At 34.4% G+C, this 19,974-nt stretch overlaps 1 protein-coding gene across 15 annotated transcripts; it reads left to right on the top strand.

Annotated features, from left to right (window-relative positions):
- The first annotated feature begins 2,710 nt into the window (after positions 1-2,710).
- On the top strand, positions 2,711-15,976 carry LOC139516212 (uncharacterized transmembrane protein DDB_G0289901-like). Of its 15 annotated transcripts, XM_071306169.1 has the most exons (9): positions 2,711-2,770; positions 4,970-6,556; positions 6,701-6,780; positions 6,925-7,279; positions 8,417-10,633; positions 13,362-13,418; positions 14,589-14,645; positions 15,372-15,426; positions 15,880-15,976. In XM_071306169.1, the coding sequence occupies exons 1-8, from the start codon at positions 2,728-2,730 to the stop codon at positions 15,395-15,397; spliced, it is 4,422 nt and encodes a 1,473-aa protein (XP_071162270.1). In that variant the 5' UTR covers positions 2,711-2,727; the 3' UTR covers positions 15,398-15,426; positions 15,880-15,976. The 15 variants fall into 15 exon arrangements, with proteins under 15 accessions (XP_071162270.1, XP_071162272.1, XP_071162268.1 ...); XM_071306171.1 differs by having other exon boundaries at positions 4,970-5,548; positions 6,125-7,279; XM_071306167.1 differs by having other exon boundaries at positions 4,970-5,548; positions 5,693-7,279.
- Positions 15,977-19,974: the final 3,998 nt, after the last annotated feature.

The raw sequence follows: 19,974 nt of genomic DNA, 5'->3' as shown, positions 1-19,974 counted from the left end.
GTATTAAAGTCTCCTTATAACTATATATATATATATGAATCCTCATATTAACATGTAAAAAAGACTCCTCCTGAAAATGAGTGAATTATTCGTGCTAGGTGTTGGTGGTTGGTCTGTTCAATATTTTTTGGTAAATTTAATTCCTATTACTCTTTTATAAATTATTCTGTGTTTTTTTTTCTTTTTTTAGATAATAGATATTTGTGCTTATTCTTGGTAATTGTTTACTGTACCCAATTAATTTTGCATATTGATGAATGACAAACAGCGTCCCATAGTTGTTAAAAATCTTATTCTTAAATAGATTCGATTTGATATTTGTCTCGTTTAGCCATCATACCTTTCTTTTTCTTAAGCCATATCCATGAGCTAAATTCATTTTTCAGAAAATCTATCTCTTTTGCTGTTGTGAAATATATGTGTCCTAGTATGATCCAAACCTTCTGTGTACTTTTACATAGCTTGAAAATGCACCATTCGTACTTAGCAAAACATATCTATTGTTTTCAACGACTAAATTGTGATGACATAGTGATAGGTAATCACGAGAAGACCGGTGGATGAAAAATAATGTAGCACTAGTAGAACAAAATCTCCATATGGTATTAGCTAAATAAATGGCTACTGTTAGGTTGTGATTTCGAAAGGCTACACATATGAACATTCATGGTAGATTTTGGAATTGCACAAGGTCATATTTTTTTCCGACTGTAAATGACGTCTTTACACTAAATCCATTGGATGGTGGATGTGTACCGATTGATATTTTAGTCTTAGATATATGATTTTTGTGTTAGTTGTTATTGGGTCTGAACTAGTTGTTAGTGCGAGTGGTCTCAGATCTGTACTTTGTGTCTTCTTTTTTTTTTAGGTAAGGGATGTATAGATACCCTGTCACGCACGTCCGGTTTGTGTTTTTGTTATATGTTTTTTCTGCTTTGTATCGATCGGATGAGATCAGGGACCTGTTTATCGAAGCAGTCACAGGATACGGACGTGTTCTGAGACCAACTTATGACATATCTTAGTCCTAAGTGGGTTTACCAAACATGTCGCAAGTTAGGAAAATCCTAGGAACTTTAGAATACAAATTTAGGTGTCTTACGATGGTCTTAGGATGGTCCTATCTTTCGGATAAATTTAGAATGGTATTTTATAAACACATATGTCCTGTATTGGTTGCATTTACTATAAGGAGCTACAATTTGATTTCTAGAAGTGGGGGGGGGGGGGTAATTTTTTTCATTATTTTCTAATTATTAATCCTTTTTTCAAATTATGATTATTGGTTAAAGATACAACATTTTCATTTTAAAGTTGCTAATTTTTTTTACGCCAATATGTAAGACAGCGGACCCCCGCCGGTTAGGACATCCTAGCTAAGATAATTTTAAGATAGCTTCGATGTGCATGCTGAGACATGTCGTGAGTCGGTCCTAACTTTACCCTAATTTCTGTCCGAAGAAATTCTTAGGACCGATCTTTATAGGACAGTTTCGATAAACAGGCCCCGGATCTTTTCGACTGACTTTTAAACTTTTATAGTTTGTTTTTATGTTGTGCTGTAACACAGGTTAATGGTGGGTTGAAGACTCATAAACATTCTTTGTGTGTTCGTTCATTGTGTGTTAATTTACATTTTTTGATTGAGTTAAGCCTTTCAATTAATATTTTATCGTGTATTTTGCTATGTTGTGATGCTATACTATTGTTTCAGAAAAAGGGAGAAGGTTTGGTACCATTAAAACGTTTAATCCCGCTGCAAATGTTTGCACCTGTCCTAAGTCAGGAATCTGATGTACAATAGTTGTCGTTTGTTTATGTGATTTATACGTGTTTCTCGTTTCTCGTTTTTTGTATAGATTAGACCGTTAATTGGTTTTCCCGTTTGAATGGTTTTACACTAGTAATTTTGGGGCCCTTTATAGCTTGTTGTTCGGTGTGAGCCAAGGCTCCGTTTTGAAGGGCGTTCATTGACCTATAATGGTTTACTTTTATAAATTGTTATTTGGATAAAAAGTTGTCTCATTGGCACTCACACCACATCTTCCTATATCTATTAACCCCGCATCTTCTTTATGTCACTGTCCCAAGTCAGGAGCCTGTAGATCAGTTGTTGTTGTTGGTTGAGGTCTGTCATGTTTTTTAAAAAAAAATTGTAAATTGTTTTATTATAGATAACGCCGTAAGTTTTCTCAATTAAATTTACAGTTTATATATATTAAATCCAATATCATCTAGTTCAAGTAGTTGTTATTGGAATTTAGATTTTTACTTATTTAAATTCAATGCAAATCAAAATTCCAATAGGTATCTACTAGTATAAATTGGTATATTTCAATTTACCCTAGAATGTTCCTGTAATATAATAGATAATTTTAAAAAGACGCACTAAAAGAAATATATTTTTAGTGAAAACAAATTGTAAAATAAAAGTTTGCTACATCAAGAAAAAAATAGGTAGGGTCAATTTCCTATGATTTTATTTTAGTACATATTAATGATATGTGATATAGATTTTATAATTTGGCGGAAAAAAGAAGTGTAATCGAAAACTAATCAGGTTATGAAAGCAAATGCATATTTTTTCCTATTAAGTAAAAACCCCATTGTAAAGTAAACATAATTTGCAAATGCATTGTAATATAATGGTAGGGGTGTATTCAACTAATGGTGTGCCTGGGTATAAATACAGTGGTTTCTTGATCAACGGAACCACAGTCGACCATGTGGCGAATAATTATAGCAACATGTCTTGCAGCAAGTGCAGGTAAGGTTTTAAGATACATCTTTACGCATGTATAATTTTACAGGAAATATTTCCACTGTAAATTCTTGAGCACCAATTTTACTTACTTTAGTTTTTCTTTTATCAACATCGTTTTTATTTGACTTACCATAGCTAATGTTGTTTTAAAGTATACTAAAAAGATAAATAATAGCTTGCTGTAAATATATCCCCTTACAAACTTTTCTAAAGATAATGTTTTTACATTTTACTATCGTGTGACGCGGGTGCTCCATTGCAGAGGAATCTACGAAGAAAATAAGTATAAGTTCGTTCCATGTTCAAAATTAACTACACTCTCTTCATTAGATTTGTCCTTTTAGTTTACATTTTTTTGTAATAAGTTCTGGGTTTGTTCTTGCTGTACTCACGTACGGGTAAGAGTTGGTTTGTGTCTACTGTGGTTCAAATTAAATCCGAAATAAATCTCAATAACCAAAAGTCTAAGGTATGTTTTTAACATTTATACCATGGTTCTTTTTGGATTCGAACTAAACAAGAAAGAAAACAAGACCTGTTCGCGCTCGGCTGACTTTTTTTTTTTTTTTTTTTTTTTTTTACATAGGAACACAGTGTACGAGCATGTCCACTTAAGCATGTTAAGCATAACAGCCCCCTTTGCACCAGTGTATATAAGCGATAAACCAAATAATTGATCCAAGATCAAAACAAAAATAGTTTTAAAACAAAAGGTATAATTGTTTTAAGCTTTGTATTTTACATATATATATATTATACTGGAAAATATAAGTTGATTACTGGTTTTTGATATGTATACTAGTATAGCCATATTTTACAGCTATATGTTTCAAACATATTTGTTATAAACTGTGACTGCTGATAGACTTAATAATAACACATCTTCTTTTTTTATATTCAACGCGGTTCCTTTAGTTTAATAAGAAAAGTGTAGGACCGTAAGATTTAGAAAGCGTCTGGTTAAATTTTAAGGACTATATCTATAGGAAACATGGTATCTTAAATGTGACCATATTGAAATATCTATACGACTTGGGCTATTGATATAAATTAAAACGAGGTTTGATTCTTCCTAAATCTTAGAGAGATTCTTATGAAATTAGATTTCTTAGAACTATAAATATATATTTAACAAAAGGATTGACAGCAAACCGAATTGTCCTGCGTGAAAATGATTTTTACAAATCTGCCCGTATGCGTAAAACCACTAAGTTAAGATATCCAATCGTAGTACTAATTTATCGTAAGACATGTTGAAAAATCCGTCCTTTCGGAACAAATCTTTACTTAAGTAGCTTTGTGCATACGGGCACAGGACCCTTAAACAGGATCAAGTAAAACACATAAACGATTCGATACAGGGTTCAGAAGTGGAAAGGCTAAAATCAATCTAATTATCACTTTTTGCATCTTAAAGTTCTACAACTCAACAACGATAAAAGCTAAAATCGCGAAAATTGAACTTGACCGTGATTAAGTCACAGGAAAGAACACCCTTATATTTGAAAAGATTTTCAAGTTAATACATAGATACTGTTTGGCAAAGGGGCGCCCGGCCGCCGTCCATTATAAAATGTATAGCCGATATTTTCTGTCGGAAATACTAGGCCTGTTAGAAATAAAAACATTTTGAACATTCTGATAAAATCTTTAAAAAAAAAACCATTTGCAGTTCAAATCTTAATCTGATATTCCAGAAATCATACAAATAATCAGAAATCTGTAGTATCTTTTATCCTCGAATTACCCCTGAATCTCTATTGTAGCGTTACAGTCTTACAGACTCGCTCGCCAAGAATCCGCATGGTCTAACTGACATTATCGCGGTATCAGAACTCAATGCTTATTTTAGATAGTAGATAGAGCTTTATGTGTAAAGTTCTAAAAGGATAATTAAACTTATTATTATCAAAATTATTTTAAAGAGTAAACAAACAAAAAACTAATAGGAAATGTAACATTTTAAACGGCGAAAGATACAACAGTTTAAAACAGATAGTCCATATTTTTGAATTATTTTGAAGCACAGCATCAACCGCTTATGACATTCCGGCTTAAAGAACTATATTTATACATATTGAAATAGATGTTATTAGATGACAACGCATTTATTAGTTAAGGACAAGCAATACAAACATAAAATCACAGCATTTATACGGCCAAACTCAATAAGAATCTTATAAATTTCATAATTTTTTTTAGCATCTCTAATACCAAACTACAAATCAAACGATGGTTATGGTACGCCAACAGGATACGATGACCATTACGGGAAAATGACACATGGTCATGGTAAAACAGATCACGGTGACAGTAAAGGGAAAAACGGATACAGTGACGGTTATAGTAATACAGTTTATGATGACAGTTACGGGAAAAATGGATACAGTGACGGTTATGGTAAAACAGGTTACGATAACAGTTACGGGAAAACAGGAAACAGTGGAGGTAATGGAAACACAGGAAATTCGGTCAGCCATATAGCCGAAATTTTAGGTGGATCTCAAAGCACACATACATCGTCCGGTCACAGAAAAGACTATGGGTCTTCAGGATATAAAAAATCGAAAAAGGTTGTAGTTGTATCGCACTCTGGAAACACAGGAAATTCGGTCAACCATATAGCCGGAATTTTAGGTGGTGGATCTCTAACCACACATACATCGTCAGGTTATGGAAATGACTATGGGTCTTCAGGATATAAGAAACCTAAAAAAGTTGTAGTTGTATCGCACTCTGGAAGCACAGAAAATTCAGTAGGCAATCTAGCCGGAATCTTAGGTGGTGGATCTCAGGCAACACATACATCTTCAGGTTATGGAAATGACTATGGGTCTTCAGGATACAAGAAACATAAAAACGGTGTAGTTGTATCGAACTCTGGAGGAACAGGAAATTCAGTCAACCATATAGCCGGAATCTTAGGTGGTGGATCTCAGGGTACACATACATCGTCAGGTTATGGAAATGACTATGGGTCTTCAGGATATAAGAAACATAAAAACGGTGTAGTTGTATCAAACTCTGGAAGCACAGGAAATTCAGTAGATCATATAGCCGGAATCTTAGGTGGTGGATCTCAGGGTACACATACATCGTCAGGTTATGGAAATGACTATGGATCTTCAGGATATAAGAAACCTAAAAAAGTTGTAGTTGTATCAAACTCTGGAAGCACAGGAAATTCAGTCGGCAATCTAGCCGGAATCTTAGGTGGTGGATCTCAGGGGACACATACATCTTCAGGTTATGGAAATGATTATGGGTCTTCAGGATATAAGAAACATAAAAAGGTTGTAGTTGTATCGAATTCTGGAGGAACAGGAAATTCAGTCAACCATATAGCCGGAATCTCAGGTGGTGGATCTCAGGGTACACATACATCGTCAGGTTATGGAAATGACTATGGGTCTTCAGGATATAAGAAACCTAAAAAGGTTGTAGTTGTATCGAATTCTGGAGGAACAGGAAATTCAGTCAACCATATAGCCGGAATCTTAGGTGGTGGATCTCAGGGTACACATTCATCGTCAGGTTATGGAAATGACTATGGGTCTTCAGGATATAAGAAACCTAAAAAGGTTGTAGTTGTATCAAACTCTGGAAGCACAGGAAATTCAGTCGGCAATCTAGACGGAATCTTAGGTGGTGGATCTCAGGGTACACATACATCGTCAGGTTATGGAAATGACTATGGATCTTCAGGATATAAGAAACCTAAAAAAGTTGTAGTTGTATCAAACTCTGGAAGCACAGGAAATTCAGTCGGCAATCTAGCCGGAATCTTAGGTGGTGGATCTCAGGGGACACATACACCTTCAGGTTATGGAAATGATTATGGGTCTTCAGGATATAAGAAACATAAAAAGGTTGTAGTTGTATCGAATTCTGGAGGAACAGGAAATTCAGTCAACCATATAGCCGGAATCTTAGGTGGTGGATCTCAGGGTACACATACATCGTCAGGTTATGGAAATGACTATGGGTCTTCAGGATATAAGAAACCTAAAAAGGTTGTAGTTGTATCGAATTCTGGAGGAACAGGAAATTCGGTCAACCATATAGCCGGAATCGTAGGTGGTGGATCTCAGGGTACACATTCATCGTCAGGTTATGGAAATGACTATGGGTCTTCAGGATATAAGAAACCTAAAAAGGTTGTAGTTGTATCAAACTCTGGAAGCACAGGAAATTCAGTCGGCAATCTAGCCGGAATCTTAGGTGGTGGATCTCAGGGTACACATACATCGTCAGGTTATGGAAATGACTATGGATCTTCAGGATATAAGAAACCTAAAAAAGTTGTAGTTGTATCAAACTCTGGAAGCACAGGAAATTCAGTCGGCAATCTAGCCGGAATCTTAGGTGGTGCATCTCAGGGGACACATACATCTTCAGGTTATGGAAATGATTATGGGTCTTCAGGATATAAGAAACATAAAAAGGTTGTAGTTGTATCGAATTCTGGAGGAACAAGAAATTCAGTCAACCATATAGCCGGAATCTTAGGTGGTGGATCTCAGGGTACACATACATCGTCAGGTTATGGAAATGACTATGGGTCTTCAGGATATAAGAAACCTAAAAACGTTGTAGTTGGATCGAATTCTGGAGGAACAGGAAATTCAGTAGATCATATAGCCGGAATCTTAGGTGGTGGATCTCAAGGTACACATACGTCGTCAGCTTACGGAAATATCTATGGATCTTCAGGATATAAGAAACATAAAAAAGTTGTAGGTGTATCAAATTCTGGAAGCACAGGAAATTCAGTCGATAATCTAGCCGGAATCTTAGGTGGTGGATCTCAGGTGACACATAAATCTTCAGGTTATGGAAATGACTATGGGTCTTCAGGATATAAGGAACATAAAAACGTTGTAGTTGTCCCGAATACTAGCAACACAGTACATTCGGCCCGAATTATAGCCGGAATTTTAGGTGGATCCCAAAACTCACATACATCGGCAGGGTATGGAAAAGACTATGGGTCTTCAGGATATAAGAAATCTAAGAAGGTTGTAGTTGTACCAAGGACAAGCAACACAGGAAATTCGGTCGGTCATATAGCCGGAATTTTAAGGGCAACTCAAAGCACACACATATTGTCAGGTCATGGAAATGACTGTGGCACTTCTGGATATAGAAAATCTAAGAAGGTTATTGTGGTACCGAACACAAGCATCACAGGAAATTCGGGCGGCCACATATCTAACATTTTAGGTGGATCTCAAAACACACATACATCTTCAGGCTATGGAAAAGACTATGGGTCTTCAGGATATAAGAAACCTAAAAAACTTGTAGTTGTATCAAACTCTGGAAACACAGGCAATTCAGTCGGCAATCTAGCCGGAATCTTAGGTGGTGGATCTCAGGGGACACATACATCGTCAGGTTATGGAAATGACTATGGGTCTTCAGGATATAAGAAACATAAAAAGGTTGTAGTTGTATCGAACTCCGGAAACACAGGAAATTCAGTCAACCATGTAACCGGTATTTTAGGTGGATCTCAAAGCACACATACATCTTCAAGTTATGGAAATGACTATGGGTCTTCAGGATATAAGAAACATAAAAAGGTTGTAGTTGTATCGAACTCTGGAAGCACAGGAAATTCAGTCAATCATATAGCCAGTATTTTAGGTGGATCTCAAAGCACACATACATCGTCAGGTTATGGAAATGACTATGGGTCTTCAGGATATAAGAAACCTAAAAAGGTTGTAGTTGTATCAAACTCTGGAAGCACAGGAAATTCAGTCGGCAATCTAGCCGGAATCTTAGGTGGTGGATCTCAGGGTACACATACATCGTCAGGTTATGGAAATGACTATGGGCCTTCAGGATATAAGAAACATAAAAAGGTTGTAGTGGTATCGAACTCTGGAAGCAGAGGAAATTCAGTTAACCAAATAGCCGGTATTTTAGGTGGATCTCAAAGCACACATACATCGTCAGGTTATGGAAATGACTATGGGTCTTCAGGATATAAGGAACCTAAAAAAGTTGTAGTTGTATCGCACTCTGGAAGCACAGGAAATTCAGTCGGCAATCTAGCCGGAATCTTAGGTGGTGGATCTCAGGGTACACATTCATCGTCAGGTTATGGGAATGACTATGGGTCTTCAGGATATAAGAAACCTAAAAAAGGTGTAGTTGAATCAAACTCTGGAAACACAGGTAGTTCAGTTAACCATATAGCCGGAATTTTAGGTGGATCTCAAAGCACACGTACATCGTCAGGTTATAGAAATGACTATGGGTCTTCAGGATATAAGAAACCTAAAAAGGTTGTAGTTGTATCAAACTCTGGAAGCACAGGAAATTCAGTCGGCAATCTAGCCGGAATCTTAGGTGGTGGATCTCAGGGGACACATACATCGTCAGGTTATGGAAATGACTATGGGTCTTCAGGATATAAGAAACCTAAAAAAGTTGTAGTTGTATCGCACTCTGGAAGCACAGGAAATTCAGTCGGCAATCTAGCCAGAATCTTAGGTGGTGGATCTCAGGGTACACATTCATCGTCAGGTTATGGGAATGACTATGGGTCTTCAGGATATAAGAAACATAAAAAAGTTGTAGTTGTATCAAACTCTGGAAACACAGGTAGTTCAGTTAATCATATAGCCGGAATTTTAGGTGGATCTCAAAGCACACATACATCGTCAGGTTATAGAAATGACTATGGGTCTTCAGGATATAAGAAACCTAAAAAGGTTGTAGTTGTATCAAACTCTGGAAGCACAGGAAATTCAGTCGGCAATCTAGCCGGAATCTTAGGTGGTGGATCTCAGGGGACACATACATCGTCAGGTTATGGAAATGACTATGGGTCTTCAGGATATAAGAAACCTAAAAAAAAAGTTGTAGTTGTATCGCACTCTGGAAGCACAGGAAATTCAGTCGGCAATCGAGCCGGAATCTTAGGTGGTGGATCCCAGGGTACACATTCATCGTCAGGTTATGGGAATGACTATGGGTCTTCAGGATATAAGAAACATAAAAAAGTTGTAGTTGTATCAAACTCTGGAAACACAGGTAGTTCAGTTAACCATATAGCCGGAATTTTAGGTGGATCTCACAATACACATACATCTTCAGGTCACGGAAAAGACTATGGGTCTTCAGGATATAAAAAATCTAAGAAGGTTACAGTTGTTCCGAACACTAGCAACACAGTACATTCGGCCCGAATTATAGCCGGAATTTTAGGTGGATCTCACAACACACATACATCTTCAGGTCACGGAAACGACTATGGGTCTTCAGGATATAAAAAATCTAAGAAGGTTATAGTTGTTCCGAACACTAGCAACGCAGTACATTCGGCACGAATTATAGCCGGAATTTTAGGTGGATCCCAAAACTCACATACATCTTCAGGTCACGGAAAAGACTATGGGTCTTCAGGATATAAAAAATCTAAGAAGGTTATAGTTGTTCCGAACACTAGCAACGCAGTACATTCGGCACGAATTATAGCCGGAATTTTAGGTGGATCCCAAAACTCACATACATCTTCAGGTCAAGGAAAAGACTATGGGTCTTCAGGATATAAGAAATCTAAAAAGGTTGTAATATCTAACTCTGGCAACACAGGAAATTCGGCTGACCATATAGCCGCAATTTTAGGCGGATCTCAAAGCATACATACACCGTGGTCTGGTCACGGAAAAGACTATGGGTCTTCCGGATATAAAAAATCTAAGAAGGTTATAGTTGTACCAAGCGCTAGCAACACAGGAAATTCGGTCGGCCAAATATCCAACATCTTAGGTGGATCTCAAAGCACACATACTACTTCAGGTCACGGAAATGACTATGGGTCTACAGGGTATCGAAAGGTTAACAATGGAGGTAAGTTATAGTAAAATGTAACAGATCAGAACAATGAACAATTATGACCCAGAAAGGAAACATGAATCTTTAATTCAGTAAAGCGTTTTTTAAAGGAAGTTTCCTAAATGCTGTTCAAGCATTCGTGTGAGACAGAATTAAGATTATGTAAGATTCGCTGTTGTTTGACAAATATAGTCTCTTTACTATTATTTAGGCTATTTACGATGACAAACATTTTGCTCGTCTCTTTTATGGTTAAATTTTGTATTTGCATTTTGTACTAATCATTGAGTAGCTTGGATCAAAGATTATTCAATATTGTTTGAATGAGTAAATGTGAAAATTTCAAAATTTTCAGATATATCTTACCAGAGTTATAGGACCTTAACAGTAACACATAGGGAAAATTGTAAATATCTATGATATTTTCCTGCATGTTTTATGCAATACCATTTTACTGACGATTAACTTAAGGTCTTTTACGATGTTCCATAAGTAAAGGCAACCGTAGTAGACCGCTAAATAAATAAATTGAGACAAAAATAAATCTGGGTTACAAACTAAGACCGAGGAAAACACATCAACAATAAGAGGAGAACAACGAAACAACAGAAACACTGAAGTGAACAAAATACATGTGACAATGCAACACACAGAGAAACTATAAGATAATAACTGCTATTTTCATGACTTAGTACAGGACATTTTAAGAAAAATGGTGGGTTGAACCTGTGACTAGCCAAACCTTGCACTTGTGAATTCTTATCAATTCTAAAGAACTTCTGGACAGTTTTAAATATCGGTCTATTTCTGAAATTAATTCTAACATACTTTTGATTTAAACCCTGTATGCCAACAATGCCCATGTGAAATGATAAAATTATTTTGTATATACATTGAACGACAAAATTTCTTCCTATGTGATGTATAAATTTTCTGACGTCAGAAACGCGAAGCAATGACTGTGTTTTTATTTGTTTGATGCTTTTGTGTTTTTTGTAAAATTGTAACACGGTGACGACTGATGTACCCATATTTTTGACTATTTTATTTATTGTGTCTGTTTAGTTCACGCATCGTTGTAAATATAACGGAATTTGATGAGACTGTCGTACAAAGTGAGAGGTTTAGCGCTATAACACCGGGTTCAATCCACCATTTTCTACATTTGAAAATGCCTCTACCAAGTCAGGAATACGACAGTTGTTGTCCATTCGTTTTTTATGTGTATTGCCATTTAATTTTGCCATGTGATTAGGGACTTTCCGATTTTCTTTTCAATGGAGTTCAGTATTTTTGTGATTTTACTTTTGATGGCAATGTTAAATATAACACTAAAATGGCCCCATCACATGACAGGAATACAGTACAAATAAATACAAGAACATTCAGGACAGATCAATACACCAATAAACAATACAATAGTACATTTCGACATGCTAAACACAGAATAAAAACGAACACATGAAACAACATAGGACAGCACACAAAACAGCACAACATAACCATGAACTGGCTTCACACGACTGGGTCAATAGATATAAGAAGATGTGGTATGAGTGCAAATGAGACAAATCTCCATCAAAGTCACAACGCCACAAAAGTGACGTCACATGTAAATTTCTAAAAAATTGGATACTGTTCAAGTTCAGGTTTGTAACTATGAGTTTGTTGTATTTTATAAGAATTACAAGAATATTAATATAAAATTGTGTTAGAAATTAGATAATTAATAATTAATAAACGCTAATAGTTTATATAAAACCCCCAAATATATTGTTGGTCTGATTATATCGGTGTTTTAAACAGTTAGTTTGAAAACGAAGTATTAAATCGAAAAAAATCTAGGTAAAACTTTCAAATCCTTTAAAAAATCGTATTTAGAAATCAAGAGTGGGATAATTCTTTTGTGATTTGTCGGTTTGCTCAAAATTCAAAAAAGGTGTATAAAAATTTTACCTATTTGTTTTACCGAAATGCTATTCCAAATATTCCTTCTTTGATTTAAAAGCTTTAAAAGTCTTCTCGAACTCTATCTTCTTTTATTGTTTTACCAATTCTGTTTTCGAATCAAGTTCTTCTCTTTTATTTTGACCGAGATCGACATCTTAATCTTTATATGGAATTAAAACAACAACGGCATTAATTTACTGCCCTAGATTCGCAGTTCGACAATTTAAATGTCTCTTCACTGCTGCCCTAGGCGACTTAAACTCTGATACTTAATTTAAACGCTAAAGTTTTTTTGTTTGAATTGTTTTATATTTGTCATTTCGGGACCTTTTATAGCTGACTATGCAGTATGGGTTTTACTCATTGTTGAATGTCGTACGATAACCTACAGTTGTTAATTTCCGCGTCATGGGGTCTCTTGTTGAGAGTTGTCATGTGGCACATATTCTTTTTATAATAAAATAAAAAAGAGCCACAGTATTCAAAATTGAAGTTAATTACAATAAGGAACTATCATGTCGTTTGATTATGAAAAAGTCAAAACCTGTTCTTACTTCAGAAACCGTACTGTATCCGGGGCGATCTTTTCTTTAGAAACCATACTGTTCCCGCGGATTTACTTACTTCGGAGTTGATTACTTCATGGAAGACCGGCGATAGTTTGATTAATTCAGAAACCATATTATTCCCGATGTCTTTGGATGAATTGTCTTTGCCCAAATGACATCTTCCTAAAAAAATATTTTTTTAAAACCTTTTCATAAGATTATGAAAATAAATATTTTTGTTACAGGTATGAATGGCATAACAATCAGAAACGGAGGCAGACGACAGTTTATGTTTAGGCCTTGTGTGTAAAATTAATAGTTTGATATACTTATAACTGAGATACTAGCAAATTTTAATATACTTATAACTGAGATGCTAGCAAATTTTAATATACTTATAACTGAGATGCTAGCAAATTTTAATATACTTATAACTGAGATGCTAGCAAATTTTAATATACTTATAACTGAGATGCTAGCAAATTTTAATATACTTATAACTGAGATACTAGCAAATTTCAATATACTTATAACTGAGATGCTAGCAAATTTTGATATACTTATAACTGAGATGCTAGCAAATTTTAATATACTTATAACTGAGATGCTAGCAAATTTTAATATACTTATAACTGAGATACTAGCAAATTTTAATATACTTATAACTGAGATGCTAGCAAATTTTAATAAACTTATAACTGAGATACTAGCAAATTTAAAGTATGACCAAATCCAATAACTTTACCAGTTTCTAAAACGATTGTAGTCCATGGCCTTGTAAGATTGCACTTCGAGAAGTTGTGTTGCAAAAGAAGCATATAAAAAAACCTTTTTGAAATGGAACTGTAAATTAAATGGATAAAAACAAAAAAATATAGTCGTGAATTAAAATTTAGGTGGTTTGCACTTTTCAGTTGAACCCTTTCATTTTAATAAATCTTGTCAAGAATTTGTGCTTTTTTCCATTAAACATAACTGTAAAGGACATTAATTAAAACTAAAGTAACAGATATTCCAGGTTAAATCAAGCTCGAATAATTTTAAAAGTTGTAATAAATTCATGACAGTTTGCTTTTATTTGGGTTTTTTTAGAAACTTATGGGCGATGAGTTAACTTATGATCAGCAACTGACTAAACCTTCATATTTTATATTGATCACCTTGAAAATTTTTGGAAATATTAACCGTAAATTATATTTTGTCAAATGTTGGCTCGTTTTGGTAATTAAGATTTGCTGTTCTTTAAAAGCAGTCCCAGGCGTACCCAAATAAATTGTATTACAAAAACATTCTGCAGTGCTTAAATGAATACAACGACTCCATCCACGAATTTAACTTGATTGGCTTTAGGCCTTTAAAATAACTATCTCTAATAAACATGATGTTTAGTTTACAAATTAACGTATTAAAGCACCGGGCATTGTTCATTCCTGTTACTTGCTTGAGATATTGCAACTTAGATTTCCTTTCAGGTACTCCTGTCTTCCATCCTAAAAATTACAGAAAGTTTAACGTTAACAGAAGACCAGGTAATAATTGATTGATTGATTGTTTGATTGATGTTTAACACTAATTTCAACACCATTGTGCTATTTCGGGTCGGTCAGTTTTTTTTCGTTGAGGACTTCGGAACACCCGTAGAGAACCACCGACCTTCGGTAGGAAAACTTACAATCCTAGTCAATTAGGATTGGAGTCGAGCGTTGATTCTGCCACTTACGGTATTTTTGAACTCACAACCTCAGTGATAACGGGCTTAAGTGAAAAGTAGTTCCACTACTTAAACCACTCGGCAAGACTTTGAATTTTGGTTATGAAAAATGTGTGTTGTTTTAGTTGGAAGTATAAATGTTCCTTTTTTTTGAGAATGGGATTTTCTTTGTATTTCTTTTACAACATTGGAATGATATTTATCAGAGATATTTCATAGCAGTTTATATATTGTATGTTCTGGCCATTCAAACATCGGTATATTTGTTTTTTTATCACGTTTTGATTCGAAAAAAAAGGAGATGAACGCCCACCCATCCCCTTGTTCAATTATACAATTAAAATTGTTACTAATGTTCTCTCATTATAAAATTGAATTGTTCGCGATGTTTGTTATAATTGGATATCACAAAGTGCGTGGAGATTAGTATGTGAGTCTTTTGTAGAAGAAACACGGTATGGCGTTAATACAAAAAATTTCAATCCTGGTATCTATGATGAGTTAATTGAAGTATGCTTTAATATTGCTTTAATTTAAATTTCAGGTTATGGTGATGATACAGGGTATTAAAACATGATATGTATACTTGTTTCAATCCAGTAAGTATTATTTACTTTTAACTATAGCGATCTGAAACTATACATTATAATGAATTGTTTAGACCAAGCGCCAGATGAAGTGTTAGAGGTAATGGTGGATTAACATAGACAATACGAACAACGAAAATTCTCAAATAAATTTAAAATAAGATTTAGTAGTTTGAACTGGCATGATCATGGCTTCATTATAAACTAGAAATAACATTTCCAATTTATAATGAAGCAAGAATTAATTATTCATGGACTTTGTCTTGTCTAGAAATGATAGTTAAGAATGGTCGCATTTTTCGACTGTATGTCACAATGGGCGTTGCACATACACAAAACATTGAATGAACCTTTCCATTCAAACCAGACATCAGTCTGTATTTACACATTACGTAAAATGTATTTATCAATAATGAATATCTCCTGGTAAAAAATATAATTTAATTATTGTATTTTTTTTTACAGATAGTTGGCTGATAGACGAAATTAGACAATGACTACGATTTTGAATTTCCTCGCACAGTATATAATCAGAATAATAAAATTATAGTTCATGATATAATTTTATAATTTTTTTTAGTAAAACCAATATTTAGTGTTCCTTTCAATCTGTTGATAGAAATGTTCATCATTGTGACTATGACAAAATGACATAAATATAAAAGAACTAGAGGCTCTAAAGAGCCTGTGTGGCTCACCTTGGTCTATGTGAATATTAAACAAAGGAAGCAGATGGATTCATGACAAAATTGTGTTTTGGTGATGGTAATGTGTTTGTACATCTTACTTTACTAAACAGTCTTGCTGCTTACAATTATCTCTATCTATAATGAACTTGGCCCAGTAGTTTCAGTGGAAAATGTTAATAAAAATTTACAAATTTTATGAAAATTGTTAAAAATTGACTATAAAGGACAATAACTCCTTAGGAGGTCAATTGACCATTTCGGTCATGTTGACTTATTTGTAAATCTTACTTTGCTGAACATTATTGCTGTTTACAGTTTATCTCTATCTATAATAATATTCAAGATAATAACCAAAAACAGAAAAATTTCCTTACAATTACCAATTCAGGGGCAGAAACCTAACAACGGGTTGTCCGATTCATCTGAAAATTTCTGCGCAGATAGATCTTGACCTGATAAACAATTTGACCCCATGTCAGATTTGCTCTAAATGCTTTGGTTTTTGAGTAATAAGCCAAAAACTGCATTTTACCCCTATGTTCTATTTTTAGTCGTGGCGGCCATCTTGATTTGATGGCCGGGTCACCGGACACATTTTTTAAACTAGATTACCTAAAGATGATTGTGGCTAAGTTTGGATGAATTTGGCCAAGTGGTTTCAGAAGAGAAGAATTTTGTAAAAGATAACTAAGATTTACGAAAAATGGTTAAAAATTTACTATAAAGGGCAATAACTCCTATAGGGGTCAACTGACCATTTCAGTCACGTTGACTTATTTGTAAATCTGTCTTTTCTGTACATTATTGCTGTTTACAGTTTGTCTCTATCTATAATAATATTCAAGATAATAACCAAAAACAGCAAAATTTCCTTAAAATTACCAATTCAGGGGCAGCAACCCAACAACGGGTTGTTCGATTCATGTGAAAACATGAGGGCAGATAGATCTTGACCTTATAAACAATTTTACTCATGTCAGATTTGCTCTAAATGCTTTGGTTTTTGAGTTATAGGCCAAAAACTGCATTTTACCCCTATGTTCTATTTTTAGCCGTGGTGGCCATCTTGATTTGATGGCCGGGTCATCGGACACATTTGTTAAACTAGGTACCCTAAAGATGATTGTGGCTAAGTTTGGATTAATTTGGCCCAGTAGTTTAAGAGGAGAAGAGTTTTGTAAAAGATAACTAAGATTTACGAAAAATGGTTAAAAATTGACTATAAAGGGCAATAACTCCTAAAGGGGTCAACTGACCATTTCGGTCACGTTGACTTATTTGTAAATCTTACTTTTTTGAACATTATTGCTGTTTACAGTTTATCTCTATCTATTATAATATTCAAGATAATAACCAAAAACAGCAAAATTTCCTTAAAATTATAAATTCAGGGGCAGCAACCTAACAACGGGTTGTCCGATTCATCTGAAAATTTCAGGGCAGATAGATGCTGACCTGATAAACAATTTTACTTATGTCAGATTTGCTCTAAATGCTTTGGTTTTTGAGTTATAAGCCAAAAACTGAATTATACCCCTATGTTCTATTTTTAGCCATGGCGGCCATCTTGGTTAGTTGGTCGAGTCACCGGACACATTTTTTAAACTAGATACCCCAATGATGATTGTGGCCAAGTTTGGTTTAATTTGGCCCTGTAGTTTAGGAGGAGAAGATTTTTGTAAAAGTTAACGACGACGGACGACGGACGACGGACGCAAAGTGATAAGAAAAGCTCACTTGGCCCTTGGGCCAGGTGAGCTAAAAATTAACTGGTGTAAACGAATGACGCCTTTCTCTGTCGAGAGATTGTAAGGTTCCTAACATAACACAAGCCCCATTGGATATGCCCTAAGTAATTATTTTATGTATCAATTGAGATAACAGGACCCCCTAAAAAAAACCGACAAACAATAACAAAAGAAAACAATTGAATACAAACAAACAAACAAAACCCAACAAGCAATCACTAAACAAACCAATTTCATTAAATACAAACTAACATAATATTAAAACCAAAACTACCTTAACAAACAAAATAAGAAAAAGAGCAAGACTGGTTAAAACAAATGGTTTAATCCTTCTCCTTAATGCCACCTGATTAGTTATTTTAAGTATTTGGTTTGGCCAGGTAGAGGTTTGAACCAACGACCTTCAACACTCGAGGTTAACACTTGTCTTAAGAACAACCAGGTATCTCGTCCACGTAGCGTAGCAAGGAGGACGTTAGAACTGTTTCTGAGTTTAACTGCGATCATAGACGGAAAATGAAATGCACAAAAATAACGACAACAACAATTCTAACAAATGTTAAAAGAACAAACAATAACATCCATTCAGGTGTCTTTTGTTTAACATAATTTACCTGGAAATATTCCGAGAAAATATATGAAATTGTGTTTAAAGTTGTGCCAGGAATTTAATATAAACTTTAATAGTATAGAAGGCTTTCACAAAAATGGCATGCTTACCTCAGAAAAAAATCACTGTATAGAATACAAATGCAGAAATCTATTGGTGAAGTTGAAAATTGAATTACTACTATTTAATCAAGTACCTTGAAAACATTAATTAACGAAATTTTGTAACGACCTTGATTACCTATAAGGGTTTTGCACGGTCGGTTGTAAATGACATCTGCCCAAAAACACCTATGTTTGGTATATAACTGATAACAAAGAAAACTGTCAGTTCTATAAAAATAAAGATATGTCTTACATATACACAAATTGCTGTATATACTATTTTCCTGAAACATTTTTTTTATTAACTCATGAGCTCAGTATTAAATGAACTTGATCCAATTCTGAATTTGGATTGTGATTAAATATTTGACACATCTTGGACTTTTACCTGGTATGGTCCAATATCCTAAATGTAAATGCACAGCTAGATTCAGATTATCACAGAACATGATAACATACTAATTGTTTCACCTTTGATAAATTAAGAAATAGTTATTATAAATAGGCTTTCAAATGTTTAGGTTTGAATGTTGAATGTCTGATGAAGATAAAAATTGAAACGTGTTGGACGCTTGACTTATATTGAAACCTAATATTTTACATTTTCAACTACACAAGTAAACAATTAGACACTTATAATTTAAGCCAAACTCTGAAACAGTGATAACGTCCTTATTGTTACGCTACGTCACTGCTGTTTTGACTTTGAGCAACTCCAACGGGTTAAGTGATTCAAGCAAAAATTATCGACATAATTAATGTTTCCAAGGGCATAACCATTTTAATAAAAATTGATCAACACTAATTTGAAATTTTCAGAGACATTGCTGATAGAAACATAATTTTGAAAAGCTTTTCTCTGTAAACATTTGACTGCCAAACAATCCTGTTGTCTCATTTAGATAAACATGGAGTTAACTGTCTTTAAAATTACACAATGAAATCAGATAACGAATTCCAAAAATCCAGAAAAGCCATTCGAATGTTCCAAATTTAATGTAGTCTTAATTTTTGAAGGCCGTAGCGTGACATATATTTGTTAATTTGTGTGTAATTTGGTCTCTTGTGGAGATTTGTCTCATATGCAATCACACCACATCTGTTTTTTTATATATATTAATTGCTTTTTCTAGCATTGGACAGATACCACTGCTATTGAACTGTTAGTTCCCGGTGGTATCTTCGGCAGATTAGTCCGTCGGCTCTGACATAACTTATAACATACTTGCCTGAAATTCTAAGTTGATAAATTAAGAAATTATGAAGAAAAAAAGCTTCAAACTCCCTCATGCACAGTTGAATTCAAATTCGGCTTTCCTTGATATTCCCCATGTGGTCATATAATTATTCAATATTTATCAATCCTTTTTAGTTTGAATGTTCTTGGTGGAGGCTATTGCAGAAAAACA

Source organism: Mytilus edulis, chromosome 3 (genome assembly GCF_963676685.1).
Source record: "Mytilus edulis chromosome 3, xbMytEdul2.2, whole genome shotgun sequence".
Taxonomy (NCBI): Eukaryota; Metazoa; Mollusca; class Bivalvia; order Mytilida; family Mytilidae; genus Mytilus; species Mytilus edulis.
Note: the sequence above shows the minus strand (reverse complement) of the source record. Positions and strands in the feature narration are given on the sequence as shown.